Consider the following 24,492-nt stretch of genomic DNA (forward strand, 5'->3'; position numbering starts at 1 on the left):
TAAAAAAAAAATTTTGGGTTGATTGGGAGAATTGCGGCCCAGAGGAGAGATCATGGGAACCTGATGACAACATCCTGGACAAAGATCTTATCCTCAAATTCTCAGGTTCCAAAAAGAGGGGGAGACCCAAGGGGGGGGGGGGGGGGGGGTACTGTTACGCCGAGCTCTCCGGGTCCCCGCTCCTCCCCGGAGCGCTCACAGCGTTCTCCTATTCGCAGGGCCCCGGTCAGACCTGCCGACCAGGTCACTGCGATAATGTTCCCAGCCGGGATGCGATTCTCGATGCGGGACGCGCCCGATCGCAATGCGTATCCTGACTCGCTTACCAGACCCGTTCCCCGTCTGTGCTGTCCCGGCGCGCGCGGCCCCGCTCCTTAGGGCGCGTGCGCGCCGGGTCTTTACGATTTAAAGGGCCAGTGCGCCACTGATTGGCGCATGAGGTTTTAATCAGTACCTTCACCTGTGCACTTCCCTACTTATACCTCACTTCCCCTTCACTCCCTTGCCAGATCTTGTTGCCATTGTGCCAGTGAAAGCGTTTCCTTGTGTGTTCCTAGCCTGTGTTCCAGACCTCCTGCCGTTGCCCCTGACTACGATCCTTGCTGCCTGCCCTGACCTTCTGCTACATCCGACCTTGCTCTTGTCTACTCCCTTGTACCGCGCTTATCTCAGCAGTCAGAGAGGTTGAGCCGTTGCCGGTGGATACGACCTGGTTGCTACCGCCGCTGCAAGACCATCCCGCTTTGCGGCGGGCTCTGGTGAATACCAGTAGCAACTTAGAACCGGTCCACCGACACGGTCCACGCCAATCCCTCTCTGGCACAGAGGATCCACCTCCAGCCAGCCGAATCGTGACACACAGCTTGTAAACGCTTTTTGTAGCCAGCCAAGAGTCTTCCAATTCTTGTTTGAGGTATCTTTGCCCATTCTTGCTTACAAAAGTCTTCCAGTTCTTTGAGATTTCTGGGCTGTCTGTCACGCACTGCTCTTTTAAGGTCTATCCATAGATTTTCAATTATGTTGAGGTCAGGAGATTGTGAAGGCCATGGCAAAACCTTCAGTTTACGCCTCTTGATGTAATCCCCTGTGGATTTCGAGGTGTGTTTAGGATCATTATGCATTTGTAGAAGCCATCCTCTCTTTAACTTCAGCTTTTTCACAGATGGCATCAAGTTAGCATCCAAAATTTGCTGAATTTTATTGAATCCATTTTTCCTTCTACTCGTGAGATGTTCCCTTTGCCACTGGCTGCCATACAACCCCAAAGCATGATTGATCCAAATGCATGCTTAACAGTTGGACAGAGGTTCTTTTCATTAAATTCTGTTCCCCTTCTTCTCCAAACGTACCTTTGCTCATTCCGGCTAAAAAGTTCAATTTTAACCTCTTCGGTCCACAGAACTTGTTTCCAAAATGCATCAGGCTTGTCTATATGTTCATTTGCAAAGTTCAAACACTGATTTTTGTGGTGAGGACGTAGAAGAGGTTTTCTTCTGATGACTCTTCCATGAAGACCATATTTGTACAAGTATCTCTTTATAGTGGAATAGTGTACCACAACTCCAGTGTCTGCCAGGGATTGTGCAGTCAAACGTGGGTTTTGAATTGTTTTTCTCACAATCCTGCAAGCTGTTCTGTCTGATATTTTTCTTGGTCTTCCAGATCTTGCTTTAACTTCCTCTGTTCCTGATGACTGCCATTTCTTAATTACATTCCAAACAGAGGATTTTGACATCTGAAAAGGTTTTGCTATCTTCTTATAGCCTTCTCCAGCTTTGTGAGCGTCAACTATTTTCAGTTTCAGATTTCTAGACAACTGCTTAGAAGAACCCATGGTGCTGATTGTTGGGGCAAGGTCAGATGAGTCTAGGCATTTAAAACCTTTGAGATTGACATCACCTGGTCTTCCCAGATGATGATTGAGAACAATCCATGACACTGGCAGGTCTCAGCTTTGCAAAGGGGGCAGTGCATGCTATAAATTCTGCAGGGTGCCCAAACTTTTGCAGATGCCATTTTTTTTGTTTTCTTTTATTTTGAAAGTGTAAATGATGGAAATAAAATCTAACTTTTGGTGACATATTATAAGAATGTCTAATCTGTAATTTGATGCCTTTTGGAGATTTTTCCATCTTTCCTTGGGTTCTTTATGCACATTAATACATTTTTTACCTGGGGTGTCCAAACTTTTGATCCCCACTGTATGTACATAGTGATAGAAGAAGGTGCAGTATACTGTAATGTAGCGTCTGGTATCTGGGCTTTCCTCATCTGTTCACCAGTCTTCCTCTTCGTTAACCCTTACAGCACGGAACTGTATGCGTCTGCAGGTGTTGGAGTTGGACCATGTGACGGAGATCAACCAGGAGGTGGCGGCAGAGGTCTGCAGGGAGGGTCTGAAGGGACTGGAGATGCTGGTGCTAACATCCACCCCGGTCACCCCTAAAGCTCTCCTGCACTTTAATAGTGAGTATCCTGTCCTTCGGTGAGGACCGGGCTGTGACATCACGCACTGTCCTGATGATCTTCTCCTATAGGTGTGTGTCGGAATCTGAAGTCCATCGTGGTCCAGGTGGGAATCGCTGATTACTTTAAGGACCCAAGTAGCCAGGAAGCCCAGAAACTGTTTGAAGAGATGGTCAACAAGCTGCAGGTATCTGTGGGGCCTCTGCCATCCTATAGATATAAGATCTAAGACATGGCTGCCATAGATGTGCTCCCTGAGATCAGATGAAATCTTAAAGGGGTACTCCACTGCTCAGTGTTTGGAACAAACTGTTCCGAATGCTGGAGCTGGGTGCTTGTGATGTCATAGCCCCACCCCCTCAATGCAAGTCTATGGGAGGGGGCGTGGCGGTCGTCACGCCCCCTCCCATAGACTTGCAATGAGGGGGCGGGACAATGACGTCACAAGCTCCCGACTCCAGCGTTCGGAACAGTTTGTTCTTCTTTAACTACTGAAGTACTGCATGTGATAAGCTCACTCAGACTTCATATGAACAGGTCTCTACATGTGATCAGATTACAGCGTGGGATCAGGGCGCTTCTAGTGATTGTTGCACTAGATAGGATCAGGTCTCTACATATGATCAGGAAAACGAATAGAGTGAAAAAACGGTATTCGGAGGCGCTGCTCAAATTGCGGACATAGATACAGACTCAGGCGGCGCAGGATAACAAATAATTTCTTGAGTATTGGGGACAACGCGTTTCGGCATTCACTAATGCCTTCCTCAGGTCCACTAACAGTTCCCAAGTTCCATTGGTGTTCAGTGTGCTGGGGTACTGATATGGAGATCCTGCTCAGTAGCTGTGCTGCCGTGGTCTGCCGTGAGTTCAGACCACGGCAGCACAGCTACTGAGCATGATCTCCATACCAGTACCCCAGCACACTGAACACCAATGGAACTTGGGAACTGTTAGTGGACCTGAGGAAGGCATTAGTGAATGCCGAAACGCGTTGTCCCCAATACTCAAGAAATGATTTGTTATCCTGTGCCGCCTGATTCTGTATCTATGTCCGCAATTTGAGCAGGGCCTCCGAATACCGGTTTTTCATCCTATTCATTTTCCAGTATACCCAATATCGGCTTCTTGCCTTGAAGTCCGATACCAGTTTGAGTACCGCAGCCAGCATCCTTCCACCTTATTATTATCACCATCACAGTTTCACATCTTAGTTTAATCCATACAAGGTCGGTATATCACTGCGGTGTGGTGGAGGCTGCACACCAGTGGATATACCTCATCAGGGAGCGCCACGTTTGTTTTCCTTTCCTCTCCTGAACCTCTACATATGATCGGGGCACTATATATATATATTCGGTCTCTACATGTAATTAAGGCACTATATATGATTAGTCTCTACATATGATCAGGACACTATATATATATGATCAGGACACTATATATATGATCGGTCTCTACATATGATCAGGACACTATATATATGATCGGGGCACTATATGTGATCAGGTCTTTATATATATATATGATCAGTCTCTATGTGATCGGGGCACTCTATATATGATCGGGACACTATATATATATATATATATGTGTGATCGGGGCACTATATATATGTGATCAGGGCACTATATGTGATCGGGGCACTATATATGATCGGGGCACTATATGTGATCAGGTCTTTATATATATATATGATCAGTCTCTATGTGATCGGGGCACTCTATATGTGATCGGGACACTATATATATATATATATATATATATATGTATGTGTGTGTGTGATCGGGGCACTATATATGTGATCAGGGCACTATATGTGATCAGGACACTATATATATGATTGGGGCACTATATGTGATCAGGACACTATATATATGATCGGGGCACTATATGTGATCAGGTCTTTATATATATATATATGATCAGTCTCTATGTGATCGGGGCACTATATATGTGATCAGGGCACTATATGTGATCAGGACACTATATATATGATCAGGGCACTATATGTGATCAGGACACTATATATATGATCGGGGCACTATATGTGATCAGGTCTTTATATATATATATATATATGATCAGTCTCTATGTGATCGGGGCACTCTATATGTGATCGGGACACTATATATATATATATATATATATATATATATATATATGTGTGTGTGTGTGATCGGGGCACTATATATGTGATCAGGGCACTATATGTGATCAGGACACTATATATATATGATCGGGGCACTATGTGATCAGGACACTATATATATATATATATATATATATATATATTGATCGGGGCACTATATGTGATCAGGACACTATATATATGATTGGGGCACTATATGTGATCAGGGCACTATATATATATGATCGGGGCACTATATGTGATCAGGACACTATATATATGATCGGGGCACTATATGTGATCAGGTCTTTATATTTGATTAGTCTCTATATGTGATCGGGGCACTATGTATGTGATCGGGGCACTATATGTGATCGGTGCACTAATATATATCATCGGGCACTGTATGTGATCGGGACACTATATGTGTTTGGGACACTCTATATGTGATCGGGGCACTATATATGTGATCGGGGCACTCTATATGTGATCGGGGCACTATATGCGATTAGGGCACTATATGCGATTGGGGCACTATATATGCGATCGGGGCACTCTATATGCAATCGGGGCACTCTATATGCGATCGGGGCACTCTATATGTGATCGGGGCACTCTATATGCGATCGGGGCACTCTATATGCGATCGGGGTACTCTATATGTGATCGGGACACTACTATATGTGATCGGGACACTACTATATGTGATCGGGGCACTCTATATGTGATCGGGACACTACTATATGTGATCGGGACACTACTATATGTGATCGGGACACTACTATATGTGATCGGGACACTACTATATGTGATCGGGACACTACTATATGTGATCGGGACACTACTATATGTGATCGGGGTACTCTATATGTGATCGGGACACTACTATATGTGATCGGGACACTACTATATGTGATCGGGACACTACTATATGTGATCGGGACACTACTATATGTGATCGGGGTACTCTATATGTGATCGGGACACTACTATATGTGATCGGGGCACTCTATATGCGATCGGGGCACTATATATGTGATCGGGGTACTCTATATGTGATCGGGGCACTTGGGTGGGTCTGTGTATTATTACCCTCCGCACCATATTCATTACCCTTATAGGGCTGTAATAGAATTCTTGACTTTTCTTGTGTTCCAGGCTCTTAAGAAGCGGCCGGGATTCTCCAAGATTTTACACATTAAGGTGGAGGAAGGCTGCTAACCCCTACAGAACAGACTGTGACCCCGAGGTCTCCTCTCATGTACCCGTGCCGTCTCAACCATGGGAAGTGCCGCAACGACCTATTGCCAAATATCTGTATCCCAGAGAGTCCCTGGACGGCCTTATGATGGTAGCGCAGAGTAGGGACGGTCAGAACGGGTCCGGACTCTTATCTCCAGGGTTCTTCGTATCTCTCCTCCTCGTTCCATGTGAGTTCATTGCGATAGCCAGGAAACCCCCTGGGGAGTCTGCTGAGCCCCCGGACGGCAGAGAACTGGGGACACTCCCAATGTCTGTGTTGATCTTTGTGTTTCGAGTCCAGTGAGATATATATATAGATCTGTATATTATATATATCCATATTTTATTGATAAATATATCTATACTGTTATTTATGAGGCAGCAGTGGACGCCCGTGGGTAGTCACATTGTGCCCAGAGTATTATCGCGAGGGACTCTTACAAGACTGGATCCTCCTCCCTGGCACAGGGAAGGCAATAATGCACATTTACAACATATCAAGCTCAGGAGGCCCATGAAGAACCACCAGCCTCCGTCTGGGCCTCCTCATTTAGGGGCCACAGTCTTACAGACTCATCCGTGTAAGAGCACGTGTCCCGTACACCACGTGGACTTTTTGAGTAAGGCCTCGTTGGATCCAGGTGCTAAAAGAGGCTCCAACTCCGTCCATACATCACGTACAAGAGGCTCCAACTCCGTCCATACATCACGTACAAGAGGCTACGACTCCGTCCATACATCACGTACAAGAGGCTCCGACTCCGTCCATACATCACGTACAAGAGGCTCCAACACTGTCCATACATCATGTACAAGTGACTCCAACTCTGTCCATACATTACATACAAGTGACTCCGACTCAGTCCATACATCACGTACAACAGACTAACTCGGTCCATACATAACGTACAAGAGGCTCCGACTCTGTCCATACATTACATACAAATGACTCCGACTCAATCCATACGTTACATTCAACAGACTCCGACTCCGACTCTGTCCATACATTACATCCAACAGAAACCGACTCTGTCCATACATTACATCCAACAGACTCCGACTCTGTCCATACATCACGTACAAGAGACTCCGACTCTGTCCATACATTACATCCAACAGACTCCGACTCTGTCCATACATTACATCCAACAGACTCCGACTCTGTCCATACATTACATCCAACAGACTCCGACTCTGTCCATACATTACATCCAACAGACTCCGACTCTGTCCATACATTACATCCAACAGACTCCGACTCTGTCCATACATTACATCCAACAGAAACCGACTCTGTCCATACATTACATCCAACAGACTCCGACTCTGTCCGTACATTACATCCAACAGACTCCGACTCTGTCCGTACATTACATCCAACAGACTCCGACTCTGTCCGTACATTACATCCAACAGACTCCGACTCTGTCCGTACATTACATCCAACAGACTCCGACTCTGTCCATACATTACATCCAACAGACTCCGACTCTGTCCGTACATTACATCCAACAGACTCCGACTCTGTCCGTACATTACATCCAACAGACTCCGACTCTGTCCGTACATTACATCCAACAGACTCCGACTCTGTCCGTACATTACATCCAACAGACTCCGACTCTGTCCATACATTACATCCAACAGACTCCGACTCTGTCCATACATTACATCCAACAGAAACCGACTCTGTCCATACATTACATCCAACAGACTCCGACTCTGTCCATACATTACATCCAACAGACTCCGACTCTGTCCGTACATTACATACAGGAGGCTCTGAACCTACGAGAGGTTCAGATTCTTCTGACATGTTACATTCACTCCAGGTATAGAATGGGGTTCAGATACAGTCCTGTAGGGGGCATTACCACAGACGATAAGCATTGTATGTTTTGTTGGTTATGACGTCTTGGCAAAGGTGGCGGATCTTGATCATGGGACATCAGACCAGGGTGGAGGCCCAGATTAGGGTCTCTCTACAGGCCTTACACTTCCCCAAAGGTCCTGTTTAACCTTCTGTAGAGAATCTTAGGGGATAAATAGACAAAGTTGCTGGGGTCAATTTGCTATCTTAACACGAGCAAAAGCCCCCCTAACCAGTCCATGGCTGGGGAGGGACACCCCCTATGTCCAAAGATTGGCTGGTACGGTATTTCCTACACATCGAATTGGGGACCAGGAACATTTCGTTGTTGAGTCGACCTGCGCAGGGGTCACCAGGGTCTTAGATCATTATATGTCCTATAAAGAGATGTCTACAGAAGTAGTGGTGACTAATGTTGGACCAGGGCGTAAACCTGCTTTGTCGTCAATTCATACAGATTGCACACGGTCTGACGGCCATATACAGATGTATTATTGTACTGCAGGGTGACCATGGCCCCAGTACCTACACTTTCCACTAAGTTGAAGCAGGTCTGTCAGTAGTGCAGCCTCACTGTAGTGTTATGGCGGAGCATGCGCTTTCATCACTTCTGCATGGCCGCTGTGTCATGTGATTGCCGTTCATTGCTAGATGTATGTTTTTCGCTTTGTTGCTCGGCCTGTGCTACGTGAGCCGCGTTTTCTTTTGCTTGTCACGATCTATTCACAGCTCCTCGATACCATCGCAGTCCTCGTGCTTGCGTGAAGGGAACATGTCCACTAATTGGAGGATGGGATCATGGGGAAATTTGACAACCCATTTGATTGGCTGAAAGCGCTCGCTAAGAAGAGGGGCTTCTAAGACCAGCAGTTTTTAAACCAAACCTAGGTGGGCCCTTAAAGGGGTACTCTGCCCCTTTGGATAGGCGATATCCCTGCTGCACCCGGGATTCGTTTAAAGTTTCGGAAGCAGTGCGGGAGACTCGTGACATCACGGTCATGCCCCCTCCATGCAAGTCTATGGGAGGGGGTGTCATGCCCCCTCCCATAGACTTGCATGGAGGGGGTGTGACCGTGATGTCACGAGCCTCCGCCCCATATGGCCAGTCATACCGTACCGTACACCGGATGTCTTGGGTACCACAGTCGAGATCGTGGGGGTCCCCAGCGATCACACATCTTATTCCCCTATCCTTTGGATAGCTGATAAGATGTCTAGGGGAATACCCCCTTTAAGGGGGGGTACTAATTGTGGAGCTAATAACAAGCCTGTCTTATGTAATCCCCTGCCACCACATCGGTACGCATGCGCCGCTACGTAAACCCTTGTACATTTCAAGCTGTTCGTGCCCTACCATTTAGGTGCATATTTTTTAATTAACCTGGCATGTCCATGATGGCACAACCAACTTAACACCATGCTCTGCCCACTTGGCGTGTAGTGTAAAAAAAAAAATGTTATGCCACGCGCAAGAATTTGGCGACACCAGGCGCAAACTGAAAATGCAGTCCAATCTGTCGGCACCATGTTAATAGTAGGAACAGAATATCAGACCGCAGCATAAAAACAGAGAGGAAGGGGTTACAGAGCAACCTGCAGTGATTGGATGAAGAGACCCAACACAGCAGACTCAGGGAGGAAGCTGAATGATGCAGAGTGAGGGCACACCCCCCCTCCAAAGCACAGGAAGACATACAGAGTGACCAACAGAAGGTATTTGTGAAAGAAATATAGGTGCTAGACACATACAAATTACATATTCATGATTAGGAACCGAGTAACTTTTATTTATTTTATTTTTTTTGTGGGATATGACAGGTACTCTTTAAAGGGGTTCTCCCCTGAAAAACATGTTTTAAATCACCTGGTGCCAGAAAGTTAAACAGATTTGTTAATTACTTCTATTAAAAAAAAAACATAAATCCTTCCAGCATTTATCAGCTGCTGTATACTACAGAGGAAGTTATTTTCTTTTTAAATCTCCTTTCTGTCTGACCACAGTGTTCTCTCTGCTGACACCTCTGTCCATGTCAGGAACTTTCCAGAACAGGAGAGGTTTGCTATGGAGATGTGCGCCTACTCTGGACAGTTCCTGACATGGACAGAGGTGTCAGCAGAGAGCACTGTGATCAGACAAGAAGTTCTGTGGAACATACAGCAGCTGATAAGTACTGGAAGGATTAAGATTTTTAAATTGAAGTCATTTACAAATCTGTTTAACTTTCTGGAGCCAGTTGATGTAAAAACAAAAAAGTTTTCTGCTGGAGTACCCCTTTAAATCTAATTTTAAGCTTTAGGTGTCCAGTGGGCGGTCCTAAGTGGTGATTTGACAAAAAGTCACAGATTCGAACCGCCTATTAGACTCCTAGGATAAATTAATATTTTTTTTTAGTTCTCCTGGAATTTTTCCGTATTATCTATCAAAGTTTAATCTCCACAGCAGATGTCCGGGCGGTGGTCCTATTACCTGGTGTCCTCAGATTGGATACAATTTCAAGGGGACAGGTTCCCTTTAAATTGAAGCATCTGGCACAGGCTAAAAACTAAGCACAAATATACCCATCAAAAGGGGCCACGACAACTGCACAACGGTGTCGGTGTTGACACATGGGCCCTGACCATGGCCGATGAATGAGTTTACAAAGGGGCAGATGGGTACCATGTGGGGGGGCACCTATCAGTGGTGCCGACTGGTGACACGACAGGTTTAGCATTTAAATCACTTGTGCCATTTCCATACACCTCATGTGCCAGGAAAGGGGGGGGACTGTCTAGGACAGTGGCATCCAACCTGCGGACCCCCAGATGTTGCAAAACTACAACTCCCAGCATGCCCGGACAGCCGTTCTGCTGCGGACTATGTAACCCTAACCCAACCCGTAGGTCTTTGGCCGTCACAAAATTACAAGTTTCATCATGCACCCAAAAGTAACCAGGTGCCAAAGCCATGATGGGAGTTGTAGTTCTGCAACAGCTGGAGAGAGAGTCTGAGAACACAGGTCTAGCCTTCGGCTGTCCGGGCATGCTGGGAGTTGTAGTTTTGCAACAGCTGGAGGCACCCTGGTTGGGAAGCACTAGTAGCCTAGTTAGTACTGTGGACAAGACAAAAAAAAAAAAAAAAAAAAGATTCAAAAAGAAAAGAATTTCCTCTGTAGCATACAGCTGCTAATAAGTACTAGAAGGGTAAAGATTATTATTTTTTTTTTTTAGAAATAAGCGAACTTACAGTAAATTCGATTCGTCACGAAGTTCTCAGCTCGGCAGTTGATGACTTATCCTGCATAAATTAGTTCAGCTTTCCGGTGCTCCCGTGGGCTGGAAAAGGTGGATACAGTCCTAGGAAAGAGTCTCCTAGGACTGTATCCACCTTTTCCAGCCCACGGGAGCACCGGAAAGCTGAACTAATTTATGCAGGATAAGTCATCAACTGCCGAGCCGAGAAGTTCGTGACGAATCGAATTTACTGTAAGTTCGCTCATCTCTAGTTGTCACAGTTGCCATAAAACATGAAGCCCCTAGATGGCGCTGTGGTTTGTTGTTCTGTTCATGCACCGATCCCCCCGTCTTTATGTCCTGACACTTTCATGGTTTCCTGCACAGTGTTCATTGCCTTCTAATAGACTGAGCGGAAGACTCCAGAACAAGTCTACAGTACCGGCCTGTGCCCCCATATTAATGATGGTCCGGACCCCCCCCCCCCCCCCATCCTAAGTCTGGAGCAGCCCCTGTGACCGATGTAATGGCCCCAAGTGCCGGCGCCATCTCATTCATTTGCACTATTATTATTTGACTTTTTTTAATGAGGCGTCTTAACCTTTAACCCCCTGTGATCCCGGATGACAAGTGAAGACTCGAAGAGTAAACGTGAGACTTCTTGTACCTCCGACATCTAAACCCATTGATTGTTGGTCCCTCTGATATTATTGAGAAAAAAAAAAAACTTGAAATTTAATAAAAGTTGATACCTTTATGTTCATTTCTTTCTTAGGAGTCTGTGAATGAACAGGAAAGAGCTGAGATTCCGTCACTTTGTGTCATGGCAGAACTCTAGGGTGGAGGTCTAATCTAGTTGCGAGCTTAGGTGTCAAGTGGGCGGTCCTAATCTGTGATTGACAGTAAAGCAGCAGTTCCATACGCGGGATACTTAGTTTTTCTAGGGGGACGTAAAAAAAAATTAAAAAATGAAATCTAAAATATTGATGGCGTCTGATAGCAACGGCGCGGAGCAGGAGAACGGCAGAGAAGAGCGGACACTGGACTCACTCACTGAAGTCTCATCACTGCATCTGGAGATCTAATAGGGGGTGGAGTCTCATCTGTTGTGGACAGTAACTACTGTCAGCTTTGGTCGTCCACTGCACTGGGTACCTACCAATATGTGTCACAGCTGTAGGTGCCAGGACCAGAGGAACAGCGGAGTGACAAAGCTGGGCAGTATGGGGGTCTACCACTATGTGGGGGGCACAGGGGGTGGGGGACTACCACTATGTGGGGGCACAGGGGGTGGGGAACTACCACTATGTGGGAGCACAGAGGGGGGGATCCACATAGTCTACCACTATGAGGGTGGCCTACTACTGTATGAGGGTTCAAAAAGTGGCCTATTACTATATGGGGGCACAGGGGGGGGTCTACCACTATGTGGGGGCCTACTACTGTATGAGGGTTCAAAGAGGGACCTACTACTATATGGGGGCACAAAAGGGAGTATACTACTATATGGGGGGGAAGGAGGGGGGGGAGGTCTACAACTATATGAGGGCCCAGAGGGGGGATCCTACTTCTGTATGGGGGCCCAAAGAGGGACCTACTACTACTATACAGGGGCACAAAGGGGGGCCGACAGCTATACGAGGGCAGAGGGGGCAATACACATGTACACATGGGGAGATTATAAAGAAGTGACCATTGTGCTGGAGAAAGGAGCCTAAAACGTTTGTCTGGAAGGTTCTGTGCTGACAAGTCTAGACTGGGAGAAATCGATGGCGGTCTGGGCCAGATAGGGGAAAAAGGAAAAGTGAACAACACTTTGCAGACTATTTCCAAAAATGTTCTTCTGATTAAGTGGTACTCAAGGAAAAAAGGGTTGGGCAGTGGTCCCCAAACGCCCAGCATGCCCAGACAGCCTAGTCCGTATTCCACCCCCATTATACCTGTGTACAGTGGTCTCTTCCACCTGCTGCCGTCACCGTGGACCAGACCATTATAGCCGAGGGGATCTGTATACAGACATCCCAGACTCCAGTGCTCGGTTACTCAGTGAAGTGCATTTATTATTGAGTCGCTTTTGTTCAGAGAAAATAAATACAGTAACAAAAAAACATAGGGACAGAAATCCCCCGAGCAACGTGAGCGGATGATGAGAGTGAGAATCCCATCCAGTCAGGGGAGGAGCACAACCCTGACCCCCTCCAAAATAACTGACAACAGGCTCAGCCCTAGGAACCATTCTCACCCTGACCGGACCACTACCGTCATGGCGTAATCCCCCCCACCCCCATCCTCTGCAGGTCACACCCCCCAGTGACTGGAGGAGGTTAATGCTGGTGCGGTCTCCCTCTGCCCCGACCACCTGGGGGTCCCTCTGCCGTGGAGCGGGGGTTCTTGATGGTCTCATCTACGGAGAAGATGAGGCAGGCGGCTTCTGAGGCTGCAGTCAGAGCGTTGATCCTCACGATGGACGGCTCCCACACGAAGGCTTCAAAGTTATCGGCGATGTCTTCGTTGTTCACGTCCACGCCGTACCACACGCCGCCCTGAAAACATTACCAGCGCAGAGTCAGGACACCGGAAACTTGGCCAGCGTAAGGGTTAAAAGAAGCTCTCCGGGGAATTTTGCATATGTATTTTAGTGTATTAATAGAGAACAATGTAGAGGTTCTTGTGTATGCCTTCTGCTTACCTGTTTTAGCTGATGTGGCAGGTGTACCGTTTCAACCATACTGGATACAATTCTATCACTTAAAGGGGGTTATCCCCCTCCATTCATGTCTATGGCAGGGGGCGTGACGGTAGTCACGCCCCCTGCCATAGACATGAATGGAGGGGACTTGGCGATACGTCTCGTCTCCAGTCCCCGGAAGGAAGAGCTTTTGGAGATGAAGCCCCGCATAGAATGTGGGTGCTACACGAAGATCGTGGCGGGACCCCCGCGATCAGACATCTTATCTAGAGATGAGCGAACTTACAGTAAATTCGATTCGTCACAAACTTCTCGGCTCGGCAGTTGACTTTTCCTGCATAAATTAGTTCAGCTTTCAGGTGCTCCGGTGGGCTGGAAAAGGTGGATACAGTCCTAGGAGACTTTTTCCTAGGACTGTATCCACCTTTTCCAGCCCACCGGAGCACCGGAAAGCTGAACTAATTTATGCAGGAAAAGTCATCAACTGCCGAGCCGAGAAGTTTGTGACGAATCAAATTTACTGTAAGTTCTCTCATCTCTAATCTTATCCTTTGGATAGGGGACAAGATGTCTTTGGCCGGAATGCCCCTTTAAATTTATTTCTTAATGCTGCCTACATTTTAAATCCCTGACTTTGCAGAGTGTGGAGTTTGATCACTGCATCTGTACATCTAATTAGGTGAACTGATTGGACTCATAAGTGGGGGGGGGGGGGAGGGGGGGGGGTTTAGTTCAGATTATGTGCAGTTGAGATACATTCTTATTCAAAGTGACTTTAGAAAAATAATTCCATGAAAAATAAAGCGATTTAACCTATAATTTGGGTGTTTTATGAAGATTTTTTTTATAATCACTATAAAATTTACATGAATTGCAGCAAAATAGCACAGTTTGTGTCAAGATTTGGGTAAAAAACATTTAAAAAAAAAATATAAGCCACAAAAAATGCAATGTGTGACTACATACTCGGGAGGTGTACAACTACAATACATACCGATCCCATAGAGATAGCAGCAGTATACAGATCTGGAGGGGAGGAGTATAACTACTATATGGGGGGAGATTTATCAAAACCTGTCTAGAGGAAATGTTGCTGAGTTGCCCATAGCAACCAGTCAGATCGCTTCTTTCATTTTGCAGAGGCCTTGTATAAAATGAAAGAAGCGATCTGATTGGTTGCTATGGGCAAATTCTCCTCTGGACAGGATTTGATAAATCTGCCCCCTATATCCTGATCCCATAGAGATAGCAGCAGTATACAGAGAGCTGGAGAGGAGGTGTATACCTACTATATATCCTGAACCCATAGAAATAGCAGCCGTATACAGAGAGCTGGAGAGGAGGTGTATAAACTACTATATATCCTGATCTCATAGACACAGCAGTATACAGATAGAGCTGGAGGGGAGGGGTATAACTACTATATATCCTGAACCAATACATATAGCAGCAGTATAAAGATAGACTGGATGAGATGGGTATAACTACAATATATAACGATCCCATAGAGATAGCAGCAGTATACAGAGAGCTGGAGGGGAGGTGTAAACACTACTATATATCCTGAACCCATAGAGATAGCAGCAGTAAACAAGTGGGGAGGTGTGCAACTACTATATATTCTGATTCCATACAAATAGCAGCAGTATACAGTTAGAGCTGGAGGGGAGGGCTCTGAAAGCTAGCAGGCAGTATCAGAAAAGGGACGATCTCTTCCTGTACTTCACAGGAAGTCAGCTGACTCAGGACCGACCTCTGTCATGTTAAAGGGGCACTCCACTAGAAAATATATATTTTTTTTTAAATCAACTGGTGCCAGAAAGTTAAACAGATTTGTAAATTACTTCTATTACAAAAATCTTAATCCTTCCAGTACTTCTCAGCTGCTGTTATGATCCACAGGAAGTTCTTCTCTTTTTGAATTTCCTTTCTGTCTGACCACAGTGCTCTCTGCTGACACCTCTGTCCATGTCAGGAACTGTCCAGAGCAGGAGAGGTTTTCTAAGGGATTTGCTCCTACTCTGGAAAGTTCCTAAAATGGACAGAGGTGTCAGCAGAGAGCACTGTGGTCAGACTGAAAAGAAATTCAAAAAGAGAAGAACTTCCTGTGGATCATACAGCAGCTGATCAGTACTGGAAGGAGTAAGATTTTTTTTTTTTTTTATAGAAGTAATTTACAAAATCTGTTTAACTTTCTGGCACTAGTTAAAAAAAATAAAGTTAAAAGTTAAAAATAAAAGGTTTTCCAGTAGAGTACCCCTTTAAACACTAGTAATGTTCTGTGGATAGGACTGGCGATCACACGACCCACTTACAGTAATGAACTGCATAAATAAAACAAATGGCGCTATAGGCCTAGTGATGGCGAATCTGTGGGGCAGTGCTTCCCAATCAAGGTGCCTCCAGCTGTTGCAAAACTACAACTCCCAGCATGCCCGGACAGCCGTTGGCTGTCCGGGCATGCTGGGAGTTGTAGTTTAGCAACAGCTGGAGGCACCCTGGTTGGGAAGCACTGATGTGGGATATGGACAAAAGCTGGAGTGTTTCTTAACGTCCAGTCTCAGGACCCCTGGGGTGTGACTATACGTGGTGGGCCGGAGACCCCCTGATCACATGGGTAAGACCCTCACCTGGGCATGCTTGGCTCTCAGCTTGTTCAGGATGTTGGTGGCATCGAATCCAGCGTTATCACAGAGCTGGCGGGGGATGATCTCCAGGGCCTTGGCATAAGCCCCGATGAGGAGCTGCTGCTTACCAGGAATGGTCCTGGAGTAGTCCCTCAGGTACTTGGACAGTTCCATCTCAATAGCGCCCCCTCCAGCCACCACAGAGTCATTCTACAGAGAGAGAAGAACGGTTACTACGTGTGCACTGCAGAGGATTGTGGGAAGGCTGTGGGGGGTGTCTATGGATCACCTACCTTGATGGCTCTGCGGACGATCATGATGGCGTCATGTAGAGATCGTTCAGTTTCCTCCATGAACTGCTCGGCTCCTCCTCGCAGGATGATGGTGCACGTCTTGGCCTTCGGGCAACCAGTGAAGAAGTTATATCTGGGGGAAAGGACAAAAGAAATAAGGACTAAAGATCTGAAAGGACTACTGAGCCTGAGTTCTATCCTGGTGGGGTCACTGTGTCCATACAGTACATTACTGATCCTGAGTTATATCCTGTATTATACTCCAGAGCTGTACTCACTATTCTGCCGGTGAGGTCACTGTGTACATACATTACATTACTTATCCTGTACTGATCCTGAGTTATATCCTGTATTATACTCCAGAGCTGTACTCACTATTCTGCTGGTGGGGTCACTGTGTACATACATTACATTACTTATCCTGTACTGATCCTGAGTTATATCCTGTATTATACTCCAGAGCTGTACTCACTATTCTGCTGGTGAGGTCACTGTGTACATACATTACATTACTTATCCTGTACTGATCCTGAGTTATATCCTGCATTATACTCCAGAGCTGTACTCACTATTCTGCTGGTGAGGTCACTGTGTACATACATTACATTACTTATCCTGTACTGATCCTGAGTTATATCCTGTATTATACTCCAGAGCTGTACTCACTATTCTGCTGGTAGGGTCACTATGTATATACATTACATTACTTATCCTGTACTGATCCTGAGTTATATTCTGTACTCACTATTCTGCTGGTGAGGTCACTGTGTACATACATTACATTACTTATCCTGTACTGATCCTGAGTTATATCCTGCATTATACTCCAGAGCTGTACTCACTATTCTGCTGGTGAGGTCACTGTGTACATACATTACATTACTTATCCTGAGTTATATCCTGTATTATACTCCAGAGCTGTACTCACTATTCTGCTGGTGAGGTCACTGTGTACATACATTACATTACTTATCCTGTACTGATCCTGAGTTATATCCTGCACTCACTATTCTGCTGGTGGGGTCACTGTGTACATACATTACTGACCCGGTATTACTCACCTTTCTCCACCAACCTGGACCTCCTCGAACAGGGCGCACTGTCCCAGCACCTCGTCCTTCATGGCGTTCACACTGGTTTGGATGGAGCCACCACAGGCCTAGAGTAGACACCGGAGCATTATACACAGAAGAACCCCTCCCCCGCACCATTACAGATCTACAATGTACACAATATGGAGTCCCTCCAGCCCCGATACATAAATACTATTATTTTTTTCCCGCTCCACATGCAGACCCTCCCCCGCCCTCGTACCATCATGGTTCTCTTGAGGTCCTCCTCGGGCACCCTGCCTGCACAGAACAGATCACGGTCAGCAAAGTACTGGGTGGCCACGTCCCCGATGGGCAGCTTGGAGAGGACGACCTTGGCCCCAGACTTGGCGATCTTCTCCAGCTTGTCGTACAGGATGTTCCACTCTGCGTCCACGATGGCCTGGTATTCCTGTGAGAGCAGACATTAGCGCTGCCCTCTCCATGCCCATCCCCCAGCACCCTGAGGACCTCGTACCTCCACATTATTGACCCTGACTTCAGCATTGTCCTTCTCCGCCTTCAGCTCCAGCTCCACGTTCAGCAGCGCGATCTTGGGCGACTCGTATTTCTTGGGCTGCATCTCAAAGCCGGCGTAGGAGAAGGTCTTCTTGAAGGCAACTCCGGCCACCAGGTGAGAATCCTGTGGGCACAGGGGGTTAGTGATTGTGGAGCTGGGGGGGGAGCACCCAAACACACACCGAGGGGCAGCAGCACCGGCACCCAAACACACACCCCCCGAGGGGCAGCATCAGCGCACACACACCGAGGGGCGGCAGCACCGGCACCCAAACACACCCCGAGGGGCGGCAGCAGCAGCACACACACACCCCTCCCACTGAGGGGGGGGCAGCAGCAGCACCCCCCCCCCCCCCCGAGGGGCAGCAGCACCCCCCCCCCCCCCGAGGGGGCAGCAGCGCCCACCCCCCCACCCCCGAGGGGCAGCAGCACCCACCCCCCCCACCCCCGAGGGGCAGCAGCACCCCCCCCCCCCCCCACCCCCGAGGGGCAGCAGCAGCACCCCCCCCCCCCCCCAAGGGGCAGCAGCAGCACCCACACACCCCCGAGGGGCAACATCAGCACCCACAAACCCCCCGAGGGGCAACATCAGCACCCACAAACCCTCCGAGGGGCAGCAGCACCCACCCCACACACACCCCGAGGGGCGGCAGCAGCAGCACCCACACACGGGGGCAACATCAGCACCCCCCCCCCCCCCCCCCCCCGAGGGGCAACATCAGCACCTGCCCCCCACCCCCCACCCCCAAGGGGCAGCAGCAGCACCCACACACCCCCGAGGGGCAACATCAGCACCCACAAACCCTCCGAGGGGCAACATCAGCACCCACAAACCCTCCGAGGGGCGGCAGCAGAACACACATACACACTGGGGGCAGCATCACCGCCCCCCCCCCCACATACACACGGCCACCCACCTCTAGAGCACCTCCCTGGACCTTCTTGATACCGATCATCTTGAGCTGCAGCAGGTCATCCAACAGGAACACTGCGTCCACCACCATCTTGGCGAAAAAGTCTTTCTGCCCAGCGATCAGCTTGGAGTTGAGGGCAGTGGCAGCGCATTTCTCCAGAAGGGGGCGCTGCTCTCTATAACACAAAGTGTAGAGGATTTAGACCAGTGTTTCCCATCTATTCTAACATACGCATTGCCACAGATGCCATGATCTGTACAGAACACTGCATCTGAGGGGTTAACGGCGGACATCCCCGCGATCACAGATGTCGGCCATTACCGGCAGGTCCCCTGCTGCTGCTTGCAACCGGAACCTGCCGTGTATGACGCGGGCACCACTCCGATGCTCATGGTCATACAAAGGACATAAATGTACGTCCTGGTGCGCGAAGTACCACCAAACCAGGACGTACATTTACGTCTGTGGTCGTTAAGGGGGGATTCCGTCTGGGGACTTACTCCTTGTTTTCTTTCTTCACAGACACCGACAGTTCTTTGGTTTTATTGACAGCCTGCAGGAAAATAGGAAAGTTACACACAATCACGTAACGTAGATCACAACGGAAACCATGAGACCCCCCCCAGTACTCACCAGCTGAGTGGCGGTGCGGAAGGCCCTGATGATAACCTGGGGGTGCAGCCCCTCCTCCACGTACGGCTTCAACTGCTTCAAGAACTCAGCGGCGAGCAGCGTCACAGAGGTGGTGCCGTCTCCGACCTGTTGGCGTAGAGAAAGGTCAGCAAAGGCCACACCTGGGGCGGGCGACTACTAGAGAAGAGGGGCGGCAGACGGGGGTCCTCACCTCAGCATCCTGAGACTTGGCAATGTCCACCAGGGTCTTGGCTGCAGGGTGGACGACATCCAGGAGCTTCAGGATTGTGGCCCCGTCATTGGAAATTGTGGATTTACCTGGGGTGGAGAAGAGATGGAGATAAGAGGCCGTCACCCATTACACCGTACAGGTCAGTATTAGGGGGGCACTCACCTCTGTCATCCACAATGAGCTTGTCCAAGCCCCGGGGGCCCAGGGTGGTGCGCACGGCCTCAGCGATCACCTGACACGCATTGATGTTACTGATCAGCTGTGGGACGCCCTGAGACGAGTCGGTGCCTTCCTTCAGGAGGATCACAGGTGTGGGCTGAGAAGAAAGACGGGACGTGAGGAAGAGCAGCCTACAGGTCAGGGGTCACCGGTCATGTGACACAGGTCACGAGCTATGTCTACAATGAACAATAGAAGTAGGAAGGGCAGAAGCTGCGACCCAACCACAAGAGATTCCACAAGTCACCACCAAAGCTGCACCCAACAAGAAGAGACTGGAAGCAGAGGGTCGGGATCAATGGACTTCACTCTGGTTGGGACCACAGGGGGCAGTACTGAGTCTACTTATTTTGAATAAATTTATTGACCACTTAAAGGGGTATACAGTTGCATCCGTTCACGAAAAAAACTGTATACGTTTTTAACTTTTCATTCCATTATGAATAAAGTTTCACTTGTTTGATTGAAATTCCAAGAAAAAGAACTGTGCCAAGTCAAAAACCGTATGGAACCGTACGCACTAGGGATCGACCGATTTTTTTTTTTTTTTTTTTTTTTAGGGCCGATAGCCGATAACTTATACCGGAATATCAGTATAAGTTATCGGTTATTTATCCCCCCGCGACACCGCTGCAGATCATTGATTTAAAGCGGGCGCTTTAAATCAATGCACTGCAGTGGCTTTTGCGGTGCCAGAGACCACCGCCGCTGCCTGCTTCTCTCCCCCTGCCTGTCTGGGGGTCCTCCTGAGTCCTATCCCCGCCACCGCGACCCCCCACTGCCGCACCGCTCTGTGCCCCGCACCACGTCGCACCCCCCACTGCACCGCCCCGGCCCCATTGCCTCCCCCATCCCCGGTTTTATAATTACCTGTTCCCGGGGTCCACTCTACATCTGGGTCCGGTGGCGTCCTCCTGAGCTGTCACTGTGCGCACTGACGGTAACGTCGCGTCACATCACTCATCCCTGCGCACAGCGTAACGCAGGACGCAGCAGGAGCCAGAATTAGCGTGGACCCCGGGAACAGGTAATTATAAGACCGGGGATGGGGGAGGCAATGGGGCCGGGGCGGTGCAGTGGGTGGTGCGACGGGTCGGTGGGGGCGGTGCGGGGGGAGGGGCATTATCGGCAAGGTAATTGCTGATACCGATAATGCCCAAAATTGTGATTATTGGCCAAACTGATAATCGGTCGATCCCTAGTACCCACACTGTTCTATACGGTTCCCATAAAAAATTTAAAAAAACGTATACAGTTTAATACAGTTTTTCCCCCGGACCAAAAACCGTGGTAGTCTACGGTTTTGGGTACAGGAAAAAGACTGACAGAACCTTACAGGATGCAAAACGGACACAACCTGATGCATCTTTTGGCGTACAGTTTACAATACGGTTCCGTACAGTTTTCACATTGAGAACGTATATGGGAACTGCATTACAAGGACGTGGTGTGAACGCAGCCTAAGGGAGAGGTGATCACAATGTACAGATATATGATTGGGCATATTCATCTTTTTATACCTAGACCGGTAACCATGACAATGGGGCGTCCTCTACGTCTTTTGGGTGAGTAGAGGGGAACATGGTTCAGGCATAAAGACCTGTAGCAGAAAACTGAAACCTCAAGGCCCCCAAACCTCAGTGCAGACCCCGCTGTGATCCGTGTTCCCTATTTGGGACTATGACACGAGTTCAGACCTTTATAGCTCTGCTCATACAGTCCGCCTCAGGCAGCCACAACTGGCAGAGCGCTGATCAGTATGACAGCCGCTAAAGATGCTTTGGCGCTAGGGCCGCGGGGCACTGAGCAGTCACCATGGCCGGCTATGCAGTGCTCGCGGAATCCGCGCACAGAATGGACATGTTTCAGCGGCAGAATTGTGTGAACGCACCTTAAAAGGTTTCATTTTTACGCAGTGCACTTTATGGTTAAAGCGACAGTCTCTTTATTCCAATTAAAATGATCGCCATGGTAACGTGCTTTACTACTACCGCACCGCTTTTACCGTAAATGTAAAAAAACATTTGGGAAGAAGATAAACACATAAAACGTTCCTCTTCTGACCCCTATAACTCTTATTGTTCTGTATACAGGGGTGATTTTTTTGCGCCGTGATCTTTCATTTATTTTATTGGTACCACGTTTGTGTATTTGCGCCATTTTATTCCTTTCTATTTGGGAGGTGGATGTGACCGATAGGCAGCAATTTAGGATTATTTTTTCACGTGTTTATGTCGTTCATTGTATGGGATATTTCAATAGTTGGAACATTCCTACCCACAGCAATACTAAATATTCTACGTGTAAGTCAGATGTCACCAAGGGGTTAAAAAGGGAACCTAGCACCAGTTTTATTCCGCCCAAACCGCGGGCAGCATATAACGGGTGCAGGCAGCGCAATTCTGACACTATAAATGACCGATACACTTGGGTGTTTTACAGCAACCAGAGCGTCACGGGGCCGGGTAACTAGTCAGGGGGGCCGGGTAACTAGTCAGGGGGGGCCGGGTAACTAGTCAGGGGGGGGCGGGTAACTAGTAGGGCGGGGGGGGGGGCCGGGTAACTAGTTAGGGGGGGCTGGGTAACTAGTAGGGTGGGGGGGCCTGGTAACTAGTCAGGGGGGGGCGGGTAACTAGTAGGGCGGGGGGGTCGGGTAACTAGTCAGGGGGGCCGGGTAACTAGTAGGGCGGGGGTGGGGGGGCCTGGTAACTAGTCAGGGGGGCCGGGTAACTAGTCAGGGGGAACGGGTAACTAGTAGGGCGGGGGTGGGGGGGCCTGGTAACTAGTCAGGGGGCCCGGGTAACTAGTCAGGGGGAACGGGTAACTAGTAGGGCGGGGGTGGGGGGGCCTGGTAACTAGTCAGGGGGCCCGGGTAACTAGTAGGGGGGGGGGGGGGGGGGGGTGTACCTGGTAACTAGTCAGGGGGGGCAGGTAACTAGTAGGGCGGGGGTGGGGGGGGCCTGGTAACTAGTCAGGTGGTCCGGGTAACTAGTAGAGCGGGGGTGGGAGGGGTGGGGTGTACCTGGTAACTAGTCAGGGGGGCGGGGCCTGGTAGCCACTTATACAGAGAACCATCAGATTGGGTCCCTACTAAGGAAGTGTTCCAGGATGTCTCCATTTGTGGCAGAACTACAACTCCCAGCATGCCCAGACACAGCCTTTGCACTAGTAGTGTATGACTATGTCCGGCTGTGATAATAGATCCGCCATAGATTCCCTCGAGCTGCCATGACAACCCGCTGACCTGATGTCTGACCGGGAACACTGACACTGTGACAAATCCTCAGCTGTGATCGCAGGGTGATAAACAAGGCGTCTTATTCACCAACACATTGTAACGGACCCTAAGCTGTGAGTCATCAGACCGTCACATTCACTGACACATTGTAACGGACCCTCAGCTGTGAGAGTCATCAGACCGCCACATTCACTGACACATTGTAACGGACCCTAAGCTGTGATCTCTATTAGACCAGGGCGTCTCATTCACTGACACACTGTAACAGACCCTCAGCTGTGATCTCTATTAGACCAGGGCATCTCATTCACTGACACACTGTAACAGACCCTCAGCTGTGAATGCCATCAGATCAGGGCATCTCATTCACCGACACACTGTAACGGACCCTCAGCTGTGAATGCTATCAGATCAGGGCGTCACATTCACCGACACACTGTAACGGACCCTCAGCTGTGAATGCTATTAGATCAGGGCGTCTCATTCACCGACACACTGTAACGGACCCTCAGCTGTGAATGCTATCAGATCAGGGCGTCACATTCACTGACACACTGTAACGGACCCTCAGCTGTGAATGCTATTAGATCAGGGCGTCTCATTCACCGACACACTGTAACGGACCCTCAGCTGTGAATGCTATCAGATCAGGGCGTCACATTCACTAACACACTGTAACGCACACACGTGATCCTGCACCGGACCCTCAGCTCTGTAAACGCCCAGAACAGTAGAGTGGAGAGCGGATTGGGCGCGGTGTGCTCCGGTCTCCGGTGTGGAGGCGGATGGAGCCGGATTGTCACACTCACCATCATCTTGTCTGATGTCTCAGGATCCGAGCCGGCGCCACTGATCCCACAATGCCCCGCGAAGAACCTTCCGGAACCTTCCAACCGCCGCTGGGCGTGGCTACCTTATTACCATGGACAATGACAGGGGAGCCCGCTGATTGGCCAATCACTTTCCTTCTTAGTTCCTATTGGTTGGGCTGTCGGCATTCTGCCGGATGTATCAGTTTCTATAGAGATCAGAAGACTGCGTTTCGCGCCTCGTTTTCGACAACAGGAAGCTTCGATTGGTCTTAGATTGGTCTTCGATTGGTCATCTCTTTTCTT

At 48.6% G+C, this 24,492-nt stretch overlaps 2 protein-coding genes across 5 annotated transcripts in view; one reads left to right on the forward strand and one right to left on the reverse strand.

Annotated features, from left to right (window-relative positions):
• FBXO41 (F-box protein 41) overlaps positions 1–6,197 on the forward strand; it is a 109,198-nt gene extending 103,001 nt beyond the window's left edge. For all 4 annotated transcript variants that reach the window (XM_056552039.1, XM_056552054.1, XM_056552063.1 and 1 more), the window contains exons 11-13: positions 2,308–2,466; positions 2,538–2,653; positions 5,756–6,197. In XM_056552039.1, the coding sequence (XP_056408014.1) occupies positions 2,308–2,466; positions 2,538–2,653; positions 5,756–5,818 (338 nt within the window). In that variant the 3' untranslated portion in view covers positions 5,819–6,197. The remainder of the gene's footprint in view (positions 1–2,307; positions 2,467–2,537; positions 2,654–5,755) is intronic.
• Positions 6,198–12,954: 6,757 nt separating this feature from the next.
• On the reverse strand, positions 12,955–24,326 carry CCT7 (chaperonin containing TCP1 subunit 7). Its single transcript, XM_056552102.1, has 12 exons — positions 24,187–24,326; positions 20,083–20,236; positions 19,900–20,006; positions 19,689–19,814; positions 19,556–19,608; positions 19,059–19,230; positions 18,101–18,265; positions 17,846–18,034; positions 17,593–17,690; positions 16,532–16,664; positions 16,242–16,448; positions 12,955–13,465 (listed from the first exon to the last, which is right to left on the reverse strand). The coding sequence occupies exons 1-12, from the start codon at positions 24,190–24,192 to the stop codon at positions 13,247–13,249; spliced, it is 1,629 nt and encodes a 542-aa protein (XP_056408077.1). The 5' UTR covers positions 24,193–24,326; the 3' UTR covers positions 12,955–13,246.
• Between the last annotated feature and the right edge of the window lie 166 nt (positions 24,327–24,492).

The sequence above is a fragment of the Hyla sarda genome, chromosome 1 (genome assembly GCF_029499605.1).
Source record: "Hyla sarda isolate aHylSar1 chromosome 1, aHylSar1.hap1, whole genome shotgun sequence".
In the NCBI taxonomy this organism is placed as follows: Eukaryota; Metazoa; Chordata; class Amphibia; order Anura; family Hylidae; genus Hyla; species Hyla sarda.

Bases quoted from the DNA above. Each gene is read 5' to 3' on its own strand.
- CCT7 (XM_056552102.1), bottom strand. The intron at 19,815-19,899 runs GTGAGGACCCCC...CTACGCCAACAG, and splicing joins CCAAGTCTCAGGATGCTGAG to GTCGGAGACGGCACCACCTC. The intron at 16,449-16,531 runs GTAGGTGATCCA...CTCTCTCTGTAG, and splicing joins TCGTCCGCAGAGCCATCAAG to AATGACTCTGTGGTGGCTGG.